General features: G+C 33.5%; 3 protein-coding genes across 4 annotated transcripts in view; 2 read left to right on the top strand and 1 right to left on the bottom strand.

Annotated features, from left to right (window-relative positions):
- LOC130991275 (uncharacterized) overlaps positions 1-23458 on the top strand; it is a 57257-nt gene that overhangs the window by 17641 nt on the left and 16158 nt on the right. The gene's annotated exons all lie outside the window — the stretch shown is intronic.
- LOC130991273 (cellulose synthase-like protein G2) lies at positions 3024-9610 on the top strand. Of its 2 annotated transcripts, XM_057915379.1 has the most exons (8): positions 3024-3754; positions 4551-4640; positions 5807-5938; positions 6434-6646; positions 6734-6836; positions 7393-7574; positions 7895-8242; positions 8924-9610. In XM_057915379.1, exons 1-8 carry the CDS (start codon positions 3158-3160, stop codon positions 9467-9469), a joined length of 2211 nt encoding a protein of 736 aa, XP_057771362.1. In that variant the 5' UTR covers positions 3024-3157; the 3' UTR covers positions 9470-9610. The 2 variants fall into 2 exon arrangements, with proteins under 2 accessions (XP_057771362.1, XP_057771363.1); XM_057915380.1 differs by lacking the exon at positions 5807-5938.
- On the bottom strand, positions 12562-13402 carry LOC130991276 (transcriptional regulator SUPERMAN-like). The gene has a single exon (XM_057915383.1). It carries the CDS (start codon positions 13348-13350, stop codon positions 12751-12753), a length of 600 nt encoding a protein of 199 aa, XP_057771366.1. The 5' UTR covers positions 13351-13402; the 3' UTR covers positions 12562-12750.

The raw sequence follows: 23458 nt of genomic DNA, 5'->3' as shown, positions 1-23458 counted from the left end.
TCTGCTTAAGAAATTATAATAATTAATTAGTTCTCAACAAATTTATTGGATTACAAAATGTGGACTCTACTTAAGTTCGAATCTCATCATTAATTATCTTATATAGATATCCCGATAGGTCTGGAAAACCTTTTGGAGGTTGTTTTAGGAGGCGACTTTCGACAGATACTTCCAGTGATCCCTAAAGGAAGTCGGCATGACATCGTGCATGCCTATATAAGTTCATCTCAACTTTGGAATTCGTGTCAAGTTCTCAAGTTAACTAAGAATATGAGATTACAAGTATTTTAATCTTAATCTCAATATATAATTTAAAAAAATTATATTACCATGCATAATTTATTAATATTATTTTAATTCAAATATAAAAATCATAAAATATAAAAATTACTAATTGTGTGTATCTATGTATTTATGTTAATGATTTTATCTTGCATTGTTTATTTAATTTCTCCCCTTTTCTAATTTATTTAACAATACGACACAATAAGGTTAAATGGCTGATCTTGATTGATTTTGTGAACATTTAAATGTAATTATGTATAGTTAGGAAATTTTCATGAAAAGTCTATAATACTTTTTTGAGTCAAGAATAATTTTTTCAATTTATTTATATTGCCCTTTTCAATTAGATGAAAGTGTTTTTGCATGAAAATTGAGAAACAACGCATTTATAGGGAAGGCAGTAAGGCTGATAAAAATAATGGATATTTTTGTGATAATTCGAATAAGAGAGAATTTTTCAAATTTTAAACACATGGCTAATTTAATATATCGTGATTGGATTAAAATGGTGGTTTATAATAGGAGTAGTGTTAACAATAAATGAGTAAACATTTGATAAAAGTACATTTTTATTTTAGGCAAATGATTATGGTTCGGATGCATAAGAAATCAAAGAATTTGCAGAGTGGATACTTAAAATAGGTGACGGTACAGCCGGACATAGTCTTGATGATGGAGAATCTGTTGTGGCATTATCAGAAGATATCCTTATACGCGACGCAACAAATCCTATTGCAGCTATAGTGGAAAACACATACAATGACGTCATGAATAATGCATTTGATCCAGAAATGTTAAAGAATAGAGTTATCTTGGCCCCCACCAATGAGATGGTTGATACGATCAATGATTACGTCATGTCTCTAATGTCTACCAAGGAAAGGGTTTACCTAAGTTCAAACATTATTTGCAAAGAAGATGGACAAGTGGGCCTCGATGAACAGGTATTCTCGGTTGAATATCTCAACACAATCAAGTGTTCAGGATTGTCGAGTCATGAAATTAAATTGAAAGAAGGATGCATAATAATAATGCTTCTCATAAATATTGATCCTTCTAATGAGCTTTGCAATGACACTAGGCTTATAGTAACTCAACTTGGGGAACGCGTAATTGAAGGCAAACTCATTTTAGGAAAAAATGCGGGCAAGAAGTTTCCCATAGCTAGAATGATTATGAGTCCATCAGATTTCGCTAAATTTCCAATCCGGTTTCAGATAAGACAATTCCCTATGAGTGTTTGTTTTGCTATGATAATAAATAAAAGTCAGGGACAATCTCTTTTAAATGTAGGATTATACCTAACGAAATCAGTTTTTAGTCATGGACAACTCTACGTGGCAATATCAAGAGTCACTAGAAAAAGAGATATAAAGATTTTAGTATGTGATGAGAGTGGTCATACGCATGACACAATAACTAACGTTGAGTATGATGAAATTTTCGATAGATTATGAGGTAATTGCAAATTTAATATTTTATTCAATCTTTAAAAATTTAAGTCATTAACGATATTAATTTTCTTATATTTTGCTAGGCTGATTTGATATGTGTGTGCGGCTTCTGCTTGGAGGGAAGAAAGATGCAATAAATCCCATCATATATGTTCATACCGCATTTATATTTGCTCTGTGGTTCTTTTAATTTTTTTTTATTGTTCATAGGCAAAATATGTTATATGAGGATTGATATATTTCATATTTTACTCTATCATGTTGTATTAGTTAATTTGTTTCGGCTAGGGACTTGGGAGTTTTCTTTCTTCTCTTTTTTTTGGTGGGGGGAGGGGGATAGAAGTTGACTTTTAGGAATCAAAAAATTCTAAAATCATCATAATCGGATTGGATTGGTGGAAGTGTCTAAGAAATAGTTTCTTACAATTAGCTTTACAATTTGCTTCTGAGTTGAGAGGATTGTTTGACTAAATAAATATTAGTAAAAATGTATTTAGATAATATCTTTTACTTTAAAACAAATTTATTTAATGCTATATTTTAGTGAAAAAAATTCATCAAATAGAAAATGTATTGACTAATTACAAATATTTATATGTTTTAATATATTTCCGTCGATTTTCGACGGGTTACCGACTAGTTTTTAATAATAACGATTTATATATAAAAAAATTAAGAATGTGACACAATAACACACGATAAATTATGGAAAATAGGATCTCCTCCGTTCAACTAACTAGTGCGCCTGATGGTGTCTCGCACATCATGACATAATTTAGTACTGCCTCTCTCTATGAAAAAGAGTTTTATTTTCCCTCATTTTTTGTCCACGGAAAAGAGTAAAAAGGAAAGTAGGACACTTGTTATGGGATGAAGGGAGTAATAAATATTGTACACAAGTAATAACCTCTGATCAGGATCGGTCATGTATCTCATAGAACCCTAAGCAAAAATTAGAAAATGGACTTTTATAATTTTCTTTTATATTAACGATACAACAATAGTATATTTCAACCAATTATTTAAGAGAGTTTTGAATCAATAGAGAAGAAAACATAAGGTACTAAGAATTCAACATTAATGGTTTGCTCTAAATGACGAAAAGAACTTTCATAAGACGAAGCACTGTAAATAAGTACCTTATTAATTAGCAAAAATAATTTTTATACATATACTATTAATATATATAAAAAAAATAGGCCCCCAAAAATTTGGGTCCTAATGCGGCAGCATATCGAGCATGTGTTCGGGTACGGCGCCTGTCTCTCACCAATCATAATCTTTTATAAATAAACAGCTGTCTCTCACCAACCATAATCTTTTATAAGTAAACAAATACTCATAAAGTCTATAAATAGAACTAGAGCTAGCACTACTAATCACTGAGGAAGAAAAAATAAAAATAAAAAAAATAAGAGATGGAGAAATCACTCCCTCTTCCTCTGAATGATTGGCAAGTTCAGAAAAGAAACAGAGCAATAAACAGGCTCCATGGTTTCATCCATGGCGGTGCCCTAGCTGCCCTATTTTACTACAGAATCACAACCATCGCCGCCATAGCCAAAAGCAGCAGCTCCATTCTTCCCCACCTTCTCATCTTCGCCGCCGAGCTCACTCTCTCATGCATGTGGCTGCTCAGCCAGGCTTCGCTCTGGAACCCGGTCACGCGAAACGCCTACCCGGAGAGGCTGCCCGGAGACGATAATCTGCCCGCGATAGACGTGTTCGTGTGCACCGCCGATCCCGCGAAGGAGCCGAGCTTGGGTGTGATGAACACCGTGATATCGGCCATGGCGCTCGACTACCCTCCGCACAAGCTCCATCTCTATCTCTCCGACGACGGGGGCTCCCCCGTCACGCTCCGCGCCCTTAGACGGGCGCGGAGCTTCGCGAAGCTGTGGATTCCGTTTTGCAGGAAGTTTGGGGTGAAGAACAGGTGCCCTCAGGCTTATTTCTTGAGAGAGGAGATTGACGGTAGTGGTGATCGCTTCTTTCTTGAGAAGAAGGCAATTCAGGTTTGTCTTATTTCACAAAATAGTGAAATATAAATATACAGTACTCTCTCTCTCAGCTCGCTTGGCCTAATTTTTTTCGATACGATTTGTAAAGTATATGGGCCTCTAATCTATTATAATAAAAATTTGTTACCCAAAATAGAAACAGGCCAAGTCGGATGAACGTCCCAAAAAGAAAAGTAGGCCAAGTGAAGTGGGACGGAGGGAGTATATCTCTCTACTGTCGGTGCTCACTAGTGCTCACCAGTTACTCACCCCTTTAATTCATGAAAATGGTAGTTTTTCTTATTTGGAAATAATCTCAAAAAACTCTCACTGACTATTTACAAAAAAAAAATGTAAAATTTAATTTTCACTCAAAATATAACCATATATTTTTTTTCTTAAAAATCATGCTACTTTCTTCAAACCACAATTTTTAGTGACCGAGGAATATCATCCACATTATGGAGAACTATATGTATAAGTCTATTTCGGTACTTGAAAGTTGAGATATATTTGATTATTTGGCATTTATTTTTAGTAGCTAAATGGTATGTGCGACATATTATGATGAAGTTAATTACTATATAGTGCAATATTAAAGAATTTTAGATCTAAAAATGAATTCTTTTTTTTAACTATATATATATATATATATATATAATAAATATATATATATAATGAATTATATATATGTATGTATATACATTACTAAAATCATTTTTGTAAATTAAAATATATAAGAATATTATTCTTTTTATACATTAATACTAAAACCAGCCTGGGTTAATTGCTTATACTTTGTATAATGCAGAAAGCGTACGACGATTTCAAGATTTCTTTGGGCAAGATTGTTGCTGAAGCTGACGTTGGGGCCAGCAGGGACCATGCACCAATTATTGAGGTATTAAAAAATTATTTAATGTGGTCAATAATTTTGTGGTTTGGAATAATTAATTTTTTTTATAAAAATCTAATACTATAAAGTTTTGCTAAACGACGAAGATCTACTCGGCAGTTTATGTTTGTGAGAGTGAGATATTGTTTTTTGAAGGGAAACGTTACTAAAGAATACATGTGAATATTTTGTTAATTAGAAGATAATTAATGATTTCCATATTTATTTTAATAGATTATATAAGAACTGCTGATTTCACGTGAGTCAATAAGCACAATATATACAATTATACAAATGTGTGAGTTCATAAGCGAAATACAAAATAAATTAACACGAAATCGACATATCATAAAATTATAGGGAGATTTTCGTGGGATGAGATTCAGTGTCTCATAATTTTATATGGGTCACTATATCCCACCAATAATAATAATAATAATCCGTCTAAAAAAAAAACAATACTATTATTATTATATAAGGTGGAAGATTTGTTAGGATCTTCTTCACAGTGATTGAAACAATTAATAAGTCGAAACGTGTATATATATCCACGAATATGTATACTAAATGCAAGATTACTACTTTAAACTCACTCAATTTAAGTTGGTGTATTGTTTTTTCCGAAAAGGTGAAACATCTATTATTGGAAAGCATAGAATAAAAATCTATTAATGCATGTCTACTTCAATACAGATTTTATTTCACACGTAAATAATACTCCCTCCGTCCACGAAAGAACTTCCTATTTTTCTATTTCGGGACGTCCACGAAAGAAATTCCTACTTTTTCCTATTTTGGGACAATACCCCACCACTTAAAAAATACTCCCCTTTTAAGACAATTCACACCACTCAAATAACATTAATTAAAACAACACAATAAATTATTAATACTTTTTCACAATTCCCAATACACTTTACAACTTTTTCTCCACTCTCAATACACTATACAACATTTTATTAAAACTCGTGTCACTCCCTCCTAGGAAGTTCTTTCATGGACGGAGGGAGTATATGTATATATATAGATATACGTAATACTCCTCTGGCCCACGAATCTTGAGTCAATTTCCTTTTTCGGTCATCTCACGAATCTTGAGTCATTCTAATTAAACTTATATTAATGAATTAATTGTGTACTTCTAATTAATAATCAACGGCTAATATTGACAGGTGATCAGCGATGCAAATTCCAACGGTACGGATTCGAGCAGCGATGAAGAGATGCCGCTTGTCGTTTACGTTGCTCGCGAAAAACGGCCATCTCACCCCCACAATTTCAAAGCAGGGGCCCTCAACGTTCTTGTAATTAAATTCACACATAATATTCCTAAATCTTTTAATATTCAGTTTTTTATCCCATTATCTTAAGTTTATAAAGTAGGGCATTTTTCATATATAACATAAGAAATAGAGCATTTTACCTGTTAACACTATACGAAACCTATTAACTCTAGGAATGCAATATGTTGAAATTCATGTCTTTTAATTTGTATAAAATAAGAGAAAAGAAAGAGAGATTCAAAGATAATATTTTTTAATATATTATGCCCTATTTTTCCATGATATATTTATCGATAAAAGAGAACACACTCTTATTGTACAATCGATTCATATTTCCAATATGCTGAATTTCTCACTGATATTTTTCATCTCCCAAATAAATACGCATTTGAGAATGACACGAGTTTCAAAAAATAATTGAGTGTGCGAGTAGGGAATAAGGGTCGTCTCGTTTATTGTGAGTGGGTAGTGTTCAGTTTCGAGTATCCATTTTTATTGTGAATGGATTGTGTGCAGCTCCGAGTATCGGGCATGATCAGCAAATCGCCGTACATCTTGACGCTGGACTGCGACATGTACTGCAACGATCCGACGTCGGCACGTCAAGCGATGTGCTTCCATCTCGACCCTAAACTCTCCGAGAATCTTGCATTTGTGCAGTTCCCACAACGATTTCACAACATCAGACGCAACCCTGATATCTACGATGGTGCCGTGAGATTCATTTGGGTAAGTAATTAACTAACAATATTACATTTATCATGTTACAACTATGGATAATTTTGCATTATTTTGATTAATTTGCATTGATTTCAGAAAAAATGGGAAGGCTTCAATGGTCTTCGAGGGCCAGTCTTGTCGGGGACGGGGTTTTATATAAAGAGAGAAGCACTCTATGGAACTCGGAAGCTTCAATCAAGTAATGTCACAAATTTGGCTCATCACTGCATTTTGTGTGTGAAAATTGAGCAACTTGTTCAATCTCATAAATTTATTCATCGTATTTTTTTTATGTAGCGTAGACTGATTTGGAAAATTAGGACAAAAACTAATGGGCTTGCAAAAGCATAGGACATTAATTAATAAGACATAAGTGCACTCGCAGAAAAATTCTCAGCCCATTTTAAGAGTTTCAGACTTAATAATTCCAAACTAAAATGGGCCGAAAACTAAATTTTCAAATTTATAAAAATAGGACACTAATTTAAATGGGCCGAGAATTGTCTTAGTGGTGCAATATAACTATACTTTTGCAAATCCAATAGGTCACTCTCTGCTGATTGATGAGTTAGAGTTTTCAAATCAGTCTAAATTGTTGTCCTAAAAACCCTCTAACTCCCAGAAATCACTAACGGGCTAGAACTATCATTAAATCAATTTATGAGACTAAACGAGTGTATTTTACCTTTTTGGTACCATCATTTATTTGTATATTGATTGATTTTACACCTCGCTTCTTTTACTTTTTCGAGTAGATGTTGATCTTAACGAGCTCAAGAAGTATTACGGCTCATCCAACGAGTTCATCAAGTCGATTTATAGAAATTACAAACTAAATAGTCGAAGCAATGCATTGCTCAACGATGAGGCATTCAAGCAAGAGGTGCAATTGGTAGCTTCATGTAGCTATGACAATGGCTCACAATGGGGGAAAGAGGCAAGTTCTAATTTTATTCCAACTAATATTCTAGTTACAATAATGAGTTGTAGAGAGAGAGATGTTCAATTAAGAATACTAAATGTGTTGAGAATTGGTAATTCGTACGAACAATTGTGAACAAGTTATTTATTTTGATGAGCAATCGTTTTGGTCCGAGGTTCAAATTCTGGAGGTGACGAAATATTTAAATAGATACGTTTGTTCATCACTTGTATTGGTATGTTCGACAAACTTATCGATTTTGTTCATTATACTTATTTCTTACGAAAAATCAAATTCCAAATAAAATCTAACCCTTTAAATCAAAATGGATGCAGGTTGGGTATAGATATTTTGCGGTAGTGGAAGATTATTTCACAGGTTTCAATCTGCATTGTGAAGGCTGGATTTCAGTGTATGTTGATCCCTCAAGGCCATGCTTCTTGGGCACATCTCCTCTAAGCCTAGGCGAAATTCTTGTGCAAAACACACGATGGTTTCTTGGATTAGGTCAGGTTGCTCTGTCCAAATATTCTCCCATGTTCTACGGGGCACTGAGAATGTCGATTTTGCAAAGCATGATCTATGCAGAGGTAGCATGTTATGCCGTTTACTTCCTTCCCGTTTACATTCTAGCCCTCGTTCCTCAGCTCTGTCTCGTTCGCAGCGTCCCTCTCTATCCTGAGGTATGCAGAGAGTCAAAATTCATTTAAGAATGCTATATCAGGATTGTACGCAGAAATAGGTCAATTTTTTTTCGAACTTGTAGAATTATGTTCATTGTCTTAAATTTCGGCACTCGTGGGTAACATTTTGACTCAATTCAGCATCCGTGAGACACATTTGGGCCCATCTGAAGTGCAAAATAATCTCATTGAGCTCAAATATGGCCCACGCGCGGAGTAAGAGGTTTTTTAGGACATTGACTTAGACTAAGTTGGTTTGTATAAAAAATTTCGAACTTGCAAAAGTACGTAGGACACTAAATGCATCCAAAAGACAATTCTCAGTCCATTTTAAGAGTTTCTGGCTTATTTGAAACTAAAATGAGCTGAAAGTTAAATTTCCAGGCTTGCAAAAGTATGACACTAATTAAAATAGGCTCGAGAATTGTCTTTTACGGGTGCACTACTTATTAACTAATATTGTCCTACACTTGCAAATCCGAATTTTTTTTTTGTCCTGATTTTGAAATTAGTCCAAGTTAGTGTTCTAAAAAAACCTATAACTCCCACGGATGCTGGAATTTAAAATAATTGAGCAATTTATGTGAGCTCGAAAAATTGGTCTATTTTTGCAAATCGGGCTCTAGTAGCTTATTTTTGTCAAACACTTCCCAGGAGCTTACTCGTTGCTTATGGTTGCAGGTTTCGAGTCCATTCTTCGCGGTGTTTGTGTTTGTTTTCTTGTCGTCGCAGCTGAAACACGCGCAAGAGGTGTTGGCGTCGGGGGATTCCATCAAGACTTGGTGGGCGGAGCAGAGGGTGTGGATGATGAAGTCATTGACATCTTACTTCTTTGCTGCCGTGAACGCGAGTTTGGAGAAGGCCGGATTGATCAATTCTAGCTTTGTCCCAACAAACAAAGTGACAGACGATGAAGCAGAGAAGCTCTATCAAATGGGGAAATACGACTTCCAAGCACCACCTCTCTTCATGCTCATACTGTGCACACTTTACTTGCTTAATCTTGCTTCCTTCGTCGTCGGATTTGTGAAGATTTTGCAGAATGGGAAGATGATGAATGCGATGGTGATGCAGACTTTTCTACCATTGTTTGGCGTAGTTCTGCATTTGCCTTTGATGGAAGGGATGGTGTTGAGGAAGGATAAAGGCCGAGTTTCGCCGCCGGTGTCGCTTCTTTCAGCTGTAATTTCCTCTCTAGCTTTGGCTTATGCAGCCCTTGCTCATTAATATCATGCTAGCTTGTGTATGCTTTGTTTATTTGTTGTGAATAAAGGTATCCATAGTCAACTATGGAGATCTTGTTGGAACAAACTGTGAATTGTATCTCTTTTTCAAAGTTCTGAATAGTACTCGCTCTGTCCCATATGAGTGTGCATTTTTTTCTATTTTGGGACGTCCACAAGAATGCGCATTTGCCATTTCTGGACACTACCTTATCACTGACTACTTATTTCGTACTCTTACTTTATAATGAATCAATTTTTCCACTTCTAATACACTCATTTAACATTTTATTAAACATGTATCATCAAAAGTGATGCACACTCTAGTGGGACGAAGGCTGTATGATTTAGAGGGAGTGGTTATTATAAGTCCATTGTGAACTCAGTATGAAACATTAATTATGAGTTCAGTTTGAAAAACGATGAATTCAAGAAAATCGAACTCTAGATCACAAATACATTCGACAAGAGCTGAAAGTATGTGATTCATATTTCATATAATAAATATGCATCTGCACTCGTTTGAACGACTTCTTATGAGTAGATACCATATTTTAACTAGATTGTCACGTCAGTTTTGATTTCTAACTCGTATTCTTTTATGGTAGAAATCAGATAAATTGAAAGTTGGTGTATTAGAATTTAAAAGAAAAATAACATAAAAACGCTAAAATTTTATGTATTTGCACGCAAATAACCTTATTATCTATGATAGAAATTAAACTCTCACGAAAATATTATTATAAATTTTTATTTTGATCCCATTAATTGGGCTTGATCGGGGGACTTGCCTATGACTGATCTCCGGCCTGATAGATTGGGCCTCTTTGTGGCCTCATTTGAACATTTATGTAAGAGGTGGTCTTATATTGGGCCTCTTTGTGGCCTTATTATGGGCTTCATTATTATCCAATTAATTGGGCTTCGTTCTGCTGCAGGAGGTCCGCTGCTGAGGACGGTGGGACCCACTGTGCATTTGTTTATTTATATATTTATTTATTAATTAATTAAGAAATTTTAAAGATTATTAAATTTTAATTGAACTTAGTTGATTCTAATTATTATTAATAATTAATATTAAATTTAAGTAGTGATTAACTATTAGACAAATTTGCGTTCTCTTTAGCAAAAGACAATTAAAAAAAAAAAGGCATGGTCACTTTTGTATTAATGTTGATAAAGTATTTTCCATCAATAGACTAGTTAGATTGAACCAAGACAACATTTGTTTCAAATTTTTAGGTCAAATGAATTGACAAATATGATTGGCTGCATGGCCCTGCAAAATAGCTAGGGCCATGTGCGTTAGTAATTTAGTATTGGGAATAACATTATAAATGACATCTATTCCTTCCATTTTAACCAGAAAATATGCACATAAATGTTCAATGATAACTGTACCAGAGAATGAATGAATATGATCATTTATGTAGCTATATATTTATTTTTGTTGCAACCAAATTCTATATTCTAATTACGTTACTTATGTGATATATATTGTAGTTTTGGTCATTAAGTATAATTTTGTTCACTAAATTAGCTAGTATAGTAAATCATGTTTACAAATTCAATTTCATAGTTTTATATTTTCTCAAGAATTGCGACCATTTTTTTCGTCGTTAGAGTCGCTTTTTATGGTAGTGTTCGGTCTCAATTAATACGTACATCCTTTTATAAGTTCCAAAAATTGTAAGTTCGTAAATTCAATTTTATTTTTTCGTGATCTTATAAGCAACAATCAATTTGTAAAAACAACTTTACTATATAACTGATTTGTTATTTTTAACTAATATCCTTCTCATTTCATCTCGCCTTCGGTCACGATTTTCTCTTTGACTTATTAACTCAGTTATTCAAACGTATGCTTCGACAACTTATAAATACTTGAAATATTTTATAAGATAATAGTATAAAATAAACATATGTACCCCTCAATGAAAAACTTATTTTGACGACTCTAAAGTTTGACTATATGTTAATTATGCGGCTTGTAAGAGTGAATGACTATAAGGGCCTGTTTGGAAGTATTTGAAAAAGCTCCAGTTTCTAATTTGGGAAATGAAAGAGGGTCTTTCAGTAGTCTGCAAAGCTTTTGAAACTTAGCAGAAAACCAAATTCCATTTGGGGGAATGTGATGATGCCATTCGACACCTGGACTATGTCGGGAACATGCAAACTATCATGTTTTGGGATATGGCCCCACTTAATTTAACTCCATTGCTTGAATCATTTGATGACACCATATTCTAAGTATTCATGCTACCTAATTAAGTTTGTCAGTGTGTGACTGTGTGTGTATTTTGTGTGTTTTTCTCACACCAACAATACCTATCCTTGCATATATACATTCATTTAGGCTTACTAATTGACTTAATCACAATTTTGGTGTCAAAGAATCCAATTGTCTTATATGTTGATGACATGTGAGATATCTCAATTTTCCTTTATACAGTTAGAAATGTCAGAATCTAGACTCTGTGACGTCAGATATCACTGACGGGCTAACTTTGTTAGTAAATCAATTTATGGGGCTTAAACATTAATGTATTAAATTGAAGTTTGAGCTAAAATTGTCCCTAATCAAGTTAATTTATGAGATTAAATGAATTTATTTACATGCACATTTAGGACTTTGAGAGCTAGAGATTAATATTTTTTCAATGCAAATTGAGCTAGATATATATAGTAATTACTCCAGAGTGGGCCCACAAAGGATCTAATGATTTGAGATAGAAACAATATTCAAATGGGCTCCAGCCGTACGTGCTTCATTGAAGGCTCTCGTTTAAACTTGCAAAAGAAAGGAATGAAGAACTCATAATTAATCGAGCCAATCTATCAAAAAATATGCTAAATTCTAATTATAATGAACGTGTTTATCAATTAATTTCGTTTGCATATATATCATATTTACGTATCGAAATCTCAAGTTTGTTTTTTCAAAGATTTTTTCCATTTCTGCTGTTAAACATAACCCTCATGAATGAACATTGTTTACCTTTATAAAATCTTTTACTCTTATTTAAAATCACCAAATAGGTTCGGAAAAATAAAATAAGAGAAAGAAGAAAATCATGAGATAACTTAATAATGCACAATGCAGTTTTATATAATACATGACCATCTATATATGATCACTAAAAACCTAATATGGGTAGAAAGTACAACATAGAATAAGAGCAAAAAACACATAAAAAAGGGATGAGAAAATTCATCATGAATTACTGCCCCATTTTTTGCTCTTTCTCACTTCTTCAACTTTCTTTAACTCTATGATTGCAAAACCTAAGTGTATCCAAGGCGAAGTTCCAAATCAAGCTCCTCCTTAGATGGATTAATCAGCCCAATCTCCAAGTCCAGCCTCACAAACCCCGGCTTCTTCCGCGCCGACGACGAGTCGAATCGAAGCCCTTTCGCCGCCCTCACCTTCATGAAATCAGTGGTTATGGGTGCAGGTGGGGGCAATTTGGAAGTGAAATGAGGGAATTTGGTGGAGAGTGATGACAGAGGTGGAGAAGAAGATGGGAGCAAACTAGGGCTAGAATTAGGGTTAGGGTTAGGGTTAGGGTTAGGTTCAAGATTTAGGTTAATTAACGGACAGAACTCACCGCCGTTGCCTCCGCCGTCTCTCGGCGGAGACTGCCGCAGCCTCGCCCGGTCTCTCCGGTGGACATTCATGTGGCCGCCGAGAGCTTGAGCGGATCGGAATTCCCTCTTGCAGAAGCTGCAAACGTAGCTCCTCGGCGGCCATGAGAACCCTGCGGCCACCAAGTCTCCGTCCACTAAGCTTGCGCCGTTGCAGTCACCGACGAAGTCGAACGACGGAACCTTGAACTTGAAATGATGCATTTGCTTCACGTTCCCTCTTAGACTGCCCTTCTCCATTGTGTTATAAGCTGAGCAAGGTAGAGAGAGAGAGAGAGAGAGAAAGAGAGGGAAGAATAGGTGAGGGTGATATAGTGGTGAGGAGAGGGGTGAGTGTGTGAGGTGTGTGTGAGAGAGAAATCACTACCACAAAATGTTCCACTAGTAACATAATTTTTAAAAAGTGTTACTAAATAAAGTTGTGACATCTTACAATGAGTATCTATTATGCATGTCATAAAATATAGTGACATTTGAAGGTGTATCAATTTGTGTAATTAGCAAAATTAACTTTCATTTTTGTATGTAGCAAAAGTATATAGAGTTAGACGATTTTTTAGGACACTATTAGAACAAAAATTCTGAGCTTGCAAAATAGGACGATAATTCATCAATTCTCAGCCTATTTTAATTAATGTCCTATTTTTGCAAGATGCACATTTTAATTTCGAGTAAGCCCTAAATTCTTAAAATGAGCCGAGAATTGTCCTGCGAGTGCTTTACAAGCCTAAATTTTTGTGACACGTCTCTGGATATTACTAAAATTGTGTCACTACTGAACAATTTTGTCGTAGCGAACTAAGGGGGTGGGGGTGGGGGTGGGGGTGGGGATGGGGTTGGGGGAGGCCATCAAATTCTAACCCAAAATCTGAGAAATGGGATTGGGTGGAATTAAGTGTGTGTTCCCTATGTTAGGTCACTGCTTACTAAATGTGGAACCTCGTCCTGCAAAGCCATCCCATTCTAGGAAACTCATCTACTGGATGTTCTTTATTCCTCCTCACATTTTTGTGACAAACTTTTATGTCACACATTTTGCAATTCGAGAAAAATATTTAATATCTGCCTTTGGTGAATATATGTACATACGTATGTTTTGCATCACCAAAGAGTTAATTTTTTGTTGTTTTGGGGGCCACATGCGATTTGTACATTTCTTGTGAGTGGATCTGTCCAACTTGAATGATCATAACTATTCAACCTATATTTCTTTTTATAGGGATCTTCACAGCTACAAATTGGAACCCGTTTGCTTGTTAGGAAAATACGTTATCATGATTGTCATTTTAAAATAATTTACAGAAAAAAAAAATGGAATTGGGAATCAGTTGTGGGGATTTCATTGGACACTTTTTAGATTATAAAAGTTTGACTTTTTTATATGGAGGAATATTGGAGATTGAGATTCGTATATATATACCATTAAATTAAAATATTTGGGTATAAAGTTTGACGTACGTTGAGTGTGAATACCACTCTTTGCTCTATATTTTTTGCAATTGTTATATACTATATATTCCATCCGTCCCACTGTATCTGAGACTCTTTCTATTTTGGGCGTCCCACTGTAAGTGAGATCTTTCCTTTTTGGGTAAAAGTTTTTCCCTTTAAACACCTTTTCACTTTTTTCACCTACACACAAAATACACATTTCTTAATTTTCGTGCCCAAAAAAAAGGTCTCACTTACAGTGGGACGGAGGGAGTATATATTAAAAAAAAAACCAATTTTCTAAACAATTTCAAAAATAACAAGTGTTGTCAAGATTTTTTAACAAATCTAACATATATGTGATAAAAACATGACTTGTCAACCTATATTTCCATAATTTATTGAAGGTCCAATATTTTAGAAAAAAATTGACAAATTTTAATATTTATCCTATATTAATTTCCTCTATCTTTTATCTTTTGTAGTAGCCCCTAATCAATTATAAAAAAGTTGGCGTTATATATTATGTGGGAACGTTTTAATAGACGCAATCATTTGTATTCAAATATATAATCATTCATGAGTTATTACACAAAAAATTGTATCATTAAATCATACCCATGTGTAGGTGGAGTACATTACATGCATGTAATGGAATGTCATAAATACAAATGTTGCTCGTAAAAAACTTGAAATTAATCGCAACTTTGATTAAAAAAATTAAAATAAAAATTGTTTAACTTGAGGGAGTATATATTTTTATAAGAGTGCCTAAGACAATAATTTTGTTTAAAGCAAAAAATTAATTAATAAATTTCTGTCTTCATCATTTCATTCTAGTTTAATTTGTGCTTAGGTGAGAAAGCAATAAGATGCATTGCAATGATTACTAATAAGTAGTCATTCACGTTGTTTGATGACAGAAATAAAATTTCATTAAAAAATGTTAAATATTTTGTAGAAGAGTACAAGCCCCCTTAGATATCATAGAAAACTGTATCTGAGTGCCAAGATTTTCTTGCCATTTTCCTCTCTATAAAATATGGTAAGGTTTCTCAGATTCCAGAAACATGCAAAAGATTGTGCTGCATTTAGCTTAGATTTTATGAATGACTGGTGGCCAATAGCATCATCCCTACCCCTTTCTATTTCTAGTTTTTTTTTTTTCTTCATGATTTTTTGAAAAATCCATTCTATTTAAATATATATTTCAACTTATTTTAGATGCATTGAATTTGTATATATTATCTCTGTACTGCTCATGTCATTTGGTACGTAGGCCATAGTGATAATATATAGTAGTAGTATAATATAAGATCAGTTATTGAAAATTATATCTAGTTCTTTTTAGGTTAAATACCAATGATTTATACGATCAGTTGCACAAATCCGAGTAGGTACTTATTCTCTTTTCCTCCTTTTTTTTTATGAAAAAAACTAAGTAATTATGAATTTCAATTTGTGATCAATATTAAGTTTCTGGTAAAAAAAATACATCAACGGTTAATTATTTGAAATTTGACCTAAATTAAAATTTGGATCACACTTGAAGCTGAAAATTAATAAGTTTTGTCGAACGGATCAATTTTGACATACGGACTCAAAGGAAGTTCTGACTTCTGAAATGCCACATAATTAATTTTCGACTTTTACGTGGAATGAAGTGTTTGACCGAAATTTTATTTTGGACCAAATAATTCTAAACAATTAAAATTTTATTTATTTTTCGACCAAAAAATATATAAACAATTAAAATTTTATTTATTTTTCGACCAAAAAATATATAAACAATTAATCTTTTGTAGAAATAGCTAGAAAAGTAAGATATATCGTCAAGCACTCACAATTTACTAGAACTCTCACGATAGGAAACTACCAAACATATTGAAATCTTCAATAAGCAAAGTATATACTTACTCCCTTCCCTTTGTTCACAAAAATCTTTTCATAATGCAGACGATGAATTTTAATAAAATGTGATTGAAGTTGTTAGTAGAATAAGGATCACATTTTAAATATGAGTTAAATTGTGTGAACTTTACTAATATAAATGAAACTTGTAATTTTTATGTGCACAAACCGAAAGCGAAATTGCGGCAATTTTTTTTGTCTACGAAGGTATTTAACAATTAATAATACTCGAGACGGGAATATCAACTTATATTCATCTACAGCAATCAAAGTCTAGGGTGATAAATGTAAATCATGATAAATACTACTCCCTCCGTCCTATTGATCTTGTCCCGTATTCTTCTTTTATTTGTCACACTGATCTTGTCTCATTTCTATAAATAGTAACAATTAACTAAACAATAAAATTTTTTAATTACCTTATCTCTCCTACTTTATCACTTTAACACCTTCTTTCTCTTACTTTATCACTTTATTACATTCTCTCTGCTACTTTTTCACCTTCCATCTCCTACTTTATCAATTTTATATTTTATTAACTACAAACTTAAAACACTAATAATACTCTCCTTAATAACTGTGCCGAAACCAAATGGGATAAGCCCAATGGGACGGAGGGAGTACAAGATAATGCATTATAATATATATATATATATATATATATATATATATATATATATATATATATATATATAGGGGCGCGCTCCAATGAGACCCCTTATTTTTCGTGTAACATGAGTACAATGAATAAGACATATAATACTAATGAACAAAACGTATATCTAATGAACAAGATGTATATGCTGATGAAAAATAAAATTTAAAAAATTCGTAATGAATAAGACATATATACTGATGAACAAGGCCGTATATACTGATGAACAATGCAGTATATACTAATGAATAACAAAATTTTAAATATTCTGCTCCCTCCAGGATTCGAACCCTGCGAAAAAAAATCACCCTTCAGATACAATATCAGCCATAGGATTGATAAAATAAACGCACCAGATCGTGCCCTAGATCTCACTAAAATTAGGGGGTCTCATTGGAGCGGCCCCCTATATATATATATATATATATATATATATATATATATATATATATATATATATCTTTTTCCTTTTTAATTTTCATCCTCTTAAAATTGTGAATAAAAAAATAAAAAATACAACCATGTAGAAGTAGTAGGCTAGCTAATTAACAGAGTGGGTTACTATTTCTGCATATGACAGAAAGAGATAATTGATGAAAGCATAATTATGAATATGCTAGAATTAAGGTTTAATTACAAAGGCTGAGAAACGAGGATTTGTTTTGGTCCCCTTTGCATTAGCAGAGCTGAGGCAGTGGCGTTGCTGTCTCTTCATAAAAATGAATTCCATCAATCTTGTTATCTTTTGTCTGTGTCAAGATTGAATGAAAGGGGTTGAGTTGAGTTGAGTTGAGGAGAATAGTAAACTACATAGGAACCATCAAACATTTGTCATCTCTACATGTGTGTAATAATTTGCTGGCAGAGAGGAGGAATCATCCACTCAAACCACATTGTTACGTTTTATCATGCAATTGGTGGAACATATATATACTCCCTCCGTCCACGAAATGAGCACTCATATTTCCTTTTTCATCCGTCCACGAAATGAGTACCAATTTCTCTTTTTGGCAAAGAGGTACCCCACACATTCTCTTTAAATTAATACACTCAAAAAGTAGGACCCCTTAAACTATTCCACTAACACTCCACACATTTCTTAAAACCTGTGCCGTCCCTCATTTCGTGGACGGAGGGAGTATATATTTATATATATAGTTTCATTAGAGAAAAAGCAAAATTTTTGTATATGAATTTCACCAACGCTTCCATAGGTATAAGTATGTTGTATTTTGATTTTTAATTACGTGGTTTAATTATCTGTCTCGTGTGATTCATGGGGTTTTATGCATAAACGTGAGTTTATTCAGTGCGCATCGAACATAACTATTATGAGTCTATAAAAACATTAAAAAGAGAGAGATATAGAGAGAGTATATGCAGTAGTTAGGGCCGGCCCTTATGTGTAATTGGTGGGGCGATGGCCGGCCGAGGGCCCCAAAATTTAGGGGGCCCAAATTTTTGGTCCAATAATATTGTATTTTGCTTTTTAGAAATAAATTTTAATTGAGATTAATTAATAAAATCTTAATTATACCATGGATACAAGATACTACTACGACCTGTGTGTGTGTGAGAGAGAGACAGAGAGAGAGAGAGAGAGAGCTGGGTTGAAGGAGGAAAATGGTGTTGGGCTTATTTATTACTTAAGCTTGGGCTGCAAAATCCAATTGATTCAACTGGGCTGCGGAATTAGTAATGGGCTGCTGATCCAATTGATTCCCTTTTTGGTTTGGATTAAGGGTGATTAACATAGCTCCTTTTTCGGCAAACTATATTTTTGAATGTTTTTTATATAAATAATAGGTGAAAAAAAAATCAAATTGTTGACTCAATTAATTATGTTGGCAATTTGGGCAGTTCTATATTCCATTTGTCCTTGAAAAATGGTGTGTATTGTTATGTTGGTACGTCCACAAAAAATAGTTTATTTTCATTTATAGATATTATTCATGATATATTACTCTCATATATCAACTTATTTATCTAACTACCACATGATAGGCTCCTTTCTCCACTCATAATACAATTAATTATTATTATTAACATTAAAACTCGTGTTGTCCCCTTCTGGGATTATTATTAGGGGACAAATGGAGTATATTTTTTGAGAAGTTGGTTTAAAGCTAAAAGTGAGTGTTAAACTTTTACCTTGTAATTAATCCAAATTAAGTTGATAGCATTGCTTCATCTCAGTGTGTATATATGTTGCAATTTTTCACCATTGAATTATTTTCCCCATCAAAATATTATACGGTGATTACCAGAATTGCTGCATATATATATATATATATATATATATAATGCATTGTTTCGGACAAGTCCAATCGAATTAGAACAGAAATTAATTATTATTAAACTAAATTTAAAATGCTTTGGATGAACTAGCTGTAATCCAAGCAATGCATATGCTTCATGTACTTTAATTTGTCCGTAACATTCTCAAACAAAAAAAAATGAAAAATATTTAATGTTGCCAATTAATTAATCTTATTAAATCAACAAATTAATTAACCTCTAGAACATTTGCCGTCTGCAAGTACATATTTTGATCATATTTCAAACAAACATGGTCAAAAGTCCTTAGCCGTCTCTTTCATTTCTCACGCAGGGAACCAGCTATAAATATAAATAATTTTATAGCTTAAAATGACATAAGTTGTGTCTAAGATGTGATACTTAAAAAATTAATTGCATGCTAATTATTTATTACAACTTTTCATTCTTTTCACATTTCCTTAGATTCATCCAAATCTGCATATAATCGAACAAAACGTTTTGTACCATACGAGATTATAAAGTTTGAAATTAATTAGCTCTCTTGCATTGATTAAACAAGAAGAAGAGCAAGTTTTTTTTTTCTTACTATTATTTTTTATATTTTTTATTTTGCAGTAATGTATAATATTCTTGTGCTTGTTCTTTATGTGCTCATATATATCCTTTATCAAACTTCTGTTTCTGTTCGATTTTTGGCTAATCGAACGTTAATTAAAACTTATTACTATGAGTATATATATTACTCCCTCCGTCCCACGAAACATCAGTCGTTTCTTTTGGGCACGAGATTTAAGAAAGTAATATATATTTAGGGTATTAAGTGTGGTCGGTGAAAAAGTGAAAAACTTTTGTCATATAAAGAAACGTAGCAAGTTTCGCGGGACGGCCTAAAAAGAAATACAACTTATGTTTTGTGGGGAGGGAGTATATATATATTGAAAGTTGGATCAGCTTGTTTGGATATATGTCGTTTAATTTGTCATAGCTATATAGATTAACTCTTGTGTAATATACTCCTTCCCTCTTGCGAAACTTGATCACTTTTTTTTTATACAGGTTTTAAGAAGCTAGTATGTAGTGTGTTAAGTGTGGTAGGTAAAAAAGTGAAAATGTGAATAAGAGGAAAAACTTTTGTACGTAGTGATCAAGTTATATGGGACAACCCGAAAAACAATATTGGTCAAGCTTTACTGGACGGAGGGAGTATATGTCTTTAAACATTTTGGGACGTTTATAATAGGTGGATTAAATGCAGTGATATCTCTTACAAAAATTTCAAAGAAATTTTTTACAGTTGTACCTGATACGATATGCCTCATTAATCCTTAAACCTGCCGAAATAAGCGACGATTTTAATGATCTCTGCTGTGTCACAGTCGTCTTCTTTCAACCATCTTCACGTGGAGCCAAAATTCCTTAAACATTCGAAAAATGACAGTTCACTCTTAGAAGAGACCTCCATTTCAGTCCAATCATATGATTCAAACGACCAAGTCTTATATTATATGCTTCGAAGTAATGTTTTAACACCTTATGCCAGAAATGTAGGTGACAAAGCAACATTAAAAATCACCAAGAAAAATTTCACAATCGATGCCGGCCAACACGAATAAAACCAATAAATAAAAAACACAAGTGTACTTATCTTAATTAATTTCCCTTTCCCCACCCCCCACAAAAAGAAAATCTTGCTCTAGTAATCTCCAACCAAAAAATCAAGATCATGGACCAAGAGAAACATGGAGATCATTCCGATGCACCGGAGAAGAGAGACGAGGACAACGCGGGCGTGGGGAGGTCGTACGAGTGCGCCTTCTGCAAGCGCGGCTTCACCAACGCGCAAGCCCTCGGCGGCCACATGAACATCCACCGCAAAGACAAGGCCAAGGCCAAGCAAAAAAATCAAGAGGAGACATCATCAAACAAGCCGAATCATCCGAGGTTTGCGCCGCCGCAGCCGCCTCATCAAAGGGCGGCGCAGGCGCAGATGAGCTATCAAGTCTACTTGCCCTTACCAAACCCTAGTTTCCAAACTGGGAATTATTTGCCGCTTTGGAGGCCCGATCGCTTAAACGACGCCGGTTTGCGGCTGAGGCCGGCTGAGCAAGACGGCAATGCGGAGGAGAAGCAAGTGGACTTGGAGCTCCGCCTCGGCCACGACCCGTGACCGATCGTCGTGATCATCATCTGCAACTCTCGACGATGTATAGATGTATGTGAGTTTTAATTATATCTTGATTGAATTTTTATGGTAGAGGGAATTAATTAAGTTGAATAAAAGGGGATAAGCATAATTGCTATATTGTTCTCCTCAGTTGAGAATTTTAGTTCATGAGCTATTAATTTCTTGCTTTTGTTTCATTCATAGCTCCTTTTGTATTATATATATATGGATGCTGAAGCTGCATCTTTTGATTATTTTCTTTGGCTTTCCACACACTCATGGAATTTTGTGAGAGTGTAATATATTGTTTCTCTTTAATTGTAACTCAACTAATTGCAGCTGTAGGGAAAGAGTTTAATTTTTGCTTTGCTATACCATTAGTAGTTTAGGCATTGATTAAACTTGCCGAGAGCATATGTTTACTATGATAGAAAATCTTCCGGCAGTGTGGAATACTTTCTCGAGTAATTCGTTTTTACTCATTTTCTCTCAAATGTTGGATAATATTATCTTTGGGTAGTGGTGTGAAAAATATTTTTCAACATTTTTTCATCTGGATAAGTAAATATATGATGAAAAAAGAGAAAACAAATAAATATTTTCTTAATGAGAATTAATCATATGCATATATACAGGTACGTAAACATCTTTTGTTCGTTTTTAGAATTTCTTATACATATGATTAATGATCATATATGATAAACATTATCCATCTTTTTTCAATGAGAATTTTACGATCAAAGTAAACGGGCACATATATGATAGTTAATCATTTGCATACAGATACGTAAACTTCTTTTTTGTTCGTTTTTAGAATTTCTTGAAGATCCAGAATCTCTCTCTCTCTCTCTTCTATATATAACACACACACAAACACACTTACGCCATTCACCAGTTAATTAGTTGATGCATTTGATTTGACGTTGCCAGGAAACGTTCTTGCAAATTAACGAGAAGTTACTGTTTTAATTTTTTATTTCATTTGAATTGCCATGTACGTGATAGAAGATTTATAATTAAGTGGAACACATATTTGATTGGATTGTAAATGAACAAGGTTACTCGCATGTTATTCGACGCTCGGTTTGAAGAAAACCGTTTTGGAGCTTAATTCAATAGTAAACGAGCTGAGTTTGAGCCCGATATATAATTTTATCGAGCTCGCGAACATGTTCGGACATATTTATTCACGAACCTTTAATCGAAAATGAGCCGAACACGAATTCGAGTAATAGGTTTATCAACATCAAGAGAACATTTTAAATATTTTTCGAGCTTTTCTTAAATTTTTAACGAATTCAAACTCGAACTCTATTTATACGAATATGTAAAATATGGGCTTTGTATAAAATTACTTCTGAGCCCATGTCATATCAGATTTTTTTTATTCACCCATAAAATGGCCTAAAATTAAAGAAAGAAAACAATACCGGCCCGTATCTACCCCCAAAAGGCCCAGAATGCAATTAGCCCATAAATCTGTAATTGTGAAAAATAAAACAAAATAAATATAAGCTCATAATTTATTTTGTAATTACTCCCTCCATCTCACTTATCTTGGCACACTTTTTTTTTTTTTTTTACTTTCTTCCATTTATAATAACACTTTCCAATAATAATATGTGGTCTCTACTTTCTCTACACACATTAAATAAGTGGACTCCACTCACTTTACACTTTAAATCCCTAATTTTTAATTTTCGTGCCAAAGTAAAAGTGTCAAGATGAGTGGAATGAAATGAGTATTTCTTATTGTATAAGAAACTCTAGTCTTTAATTTTATTTATGTGGATTTTTTGCTATATTTATAGATAATTAATGTGATAATTTCGATAATTCGGGATTACCTAATATTTCTACCGCCCTATCAATTTAGTCCCTTTTCACTTTTCATACACATTAGAAAA

This window comes from Salvia miltiorrhiza, chromosome 7, assembly GCF_028751815.1.
Source record: "Salvia miltiorrhiza cultivar Shanhuang (shh) chromosome 7, IMPLAD_Smil_shh, whole genome shotgun sequence".
NCBI classification, from domain to species: domain Eukaryota; kingdom Viridiplantae; phylum Streptophyta; class Magnoliopsida; order Lamiales; family Lamiaceae; genus Salvia; species Salvia miltiorrhiza.
This window is presented reverse-complemented; position numbering and strand designations above follow the sequence as displayed.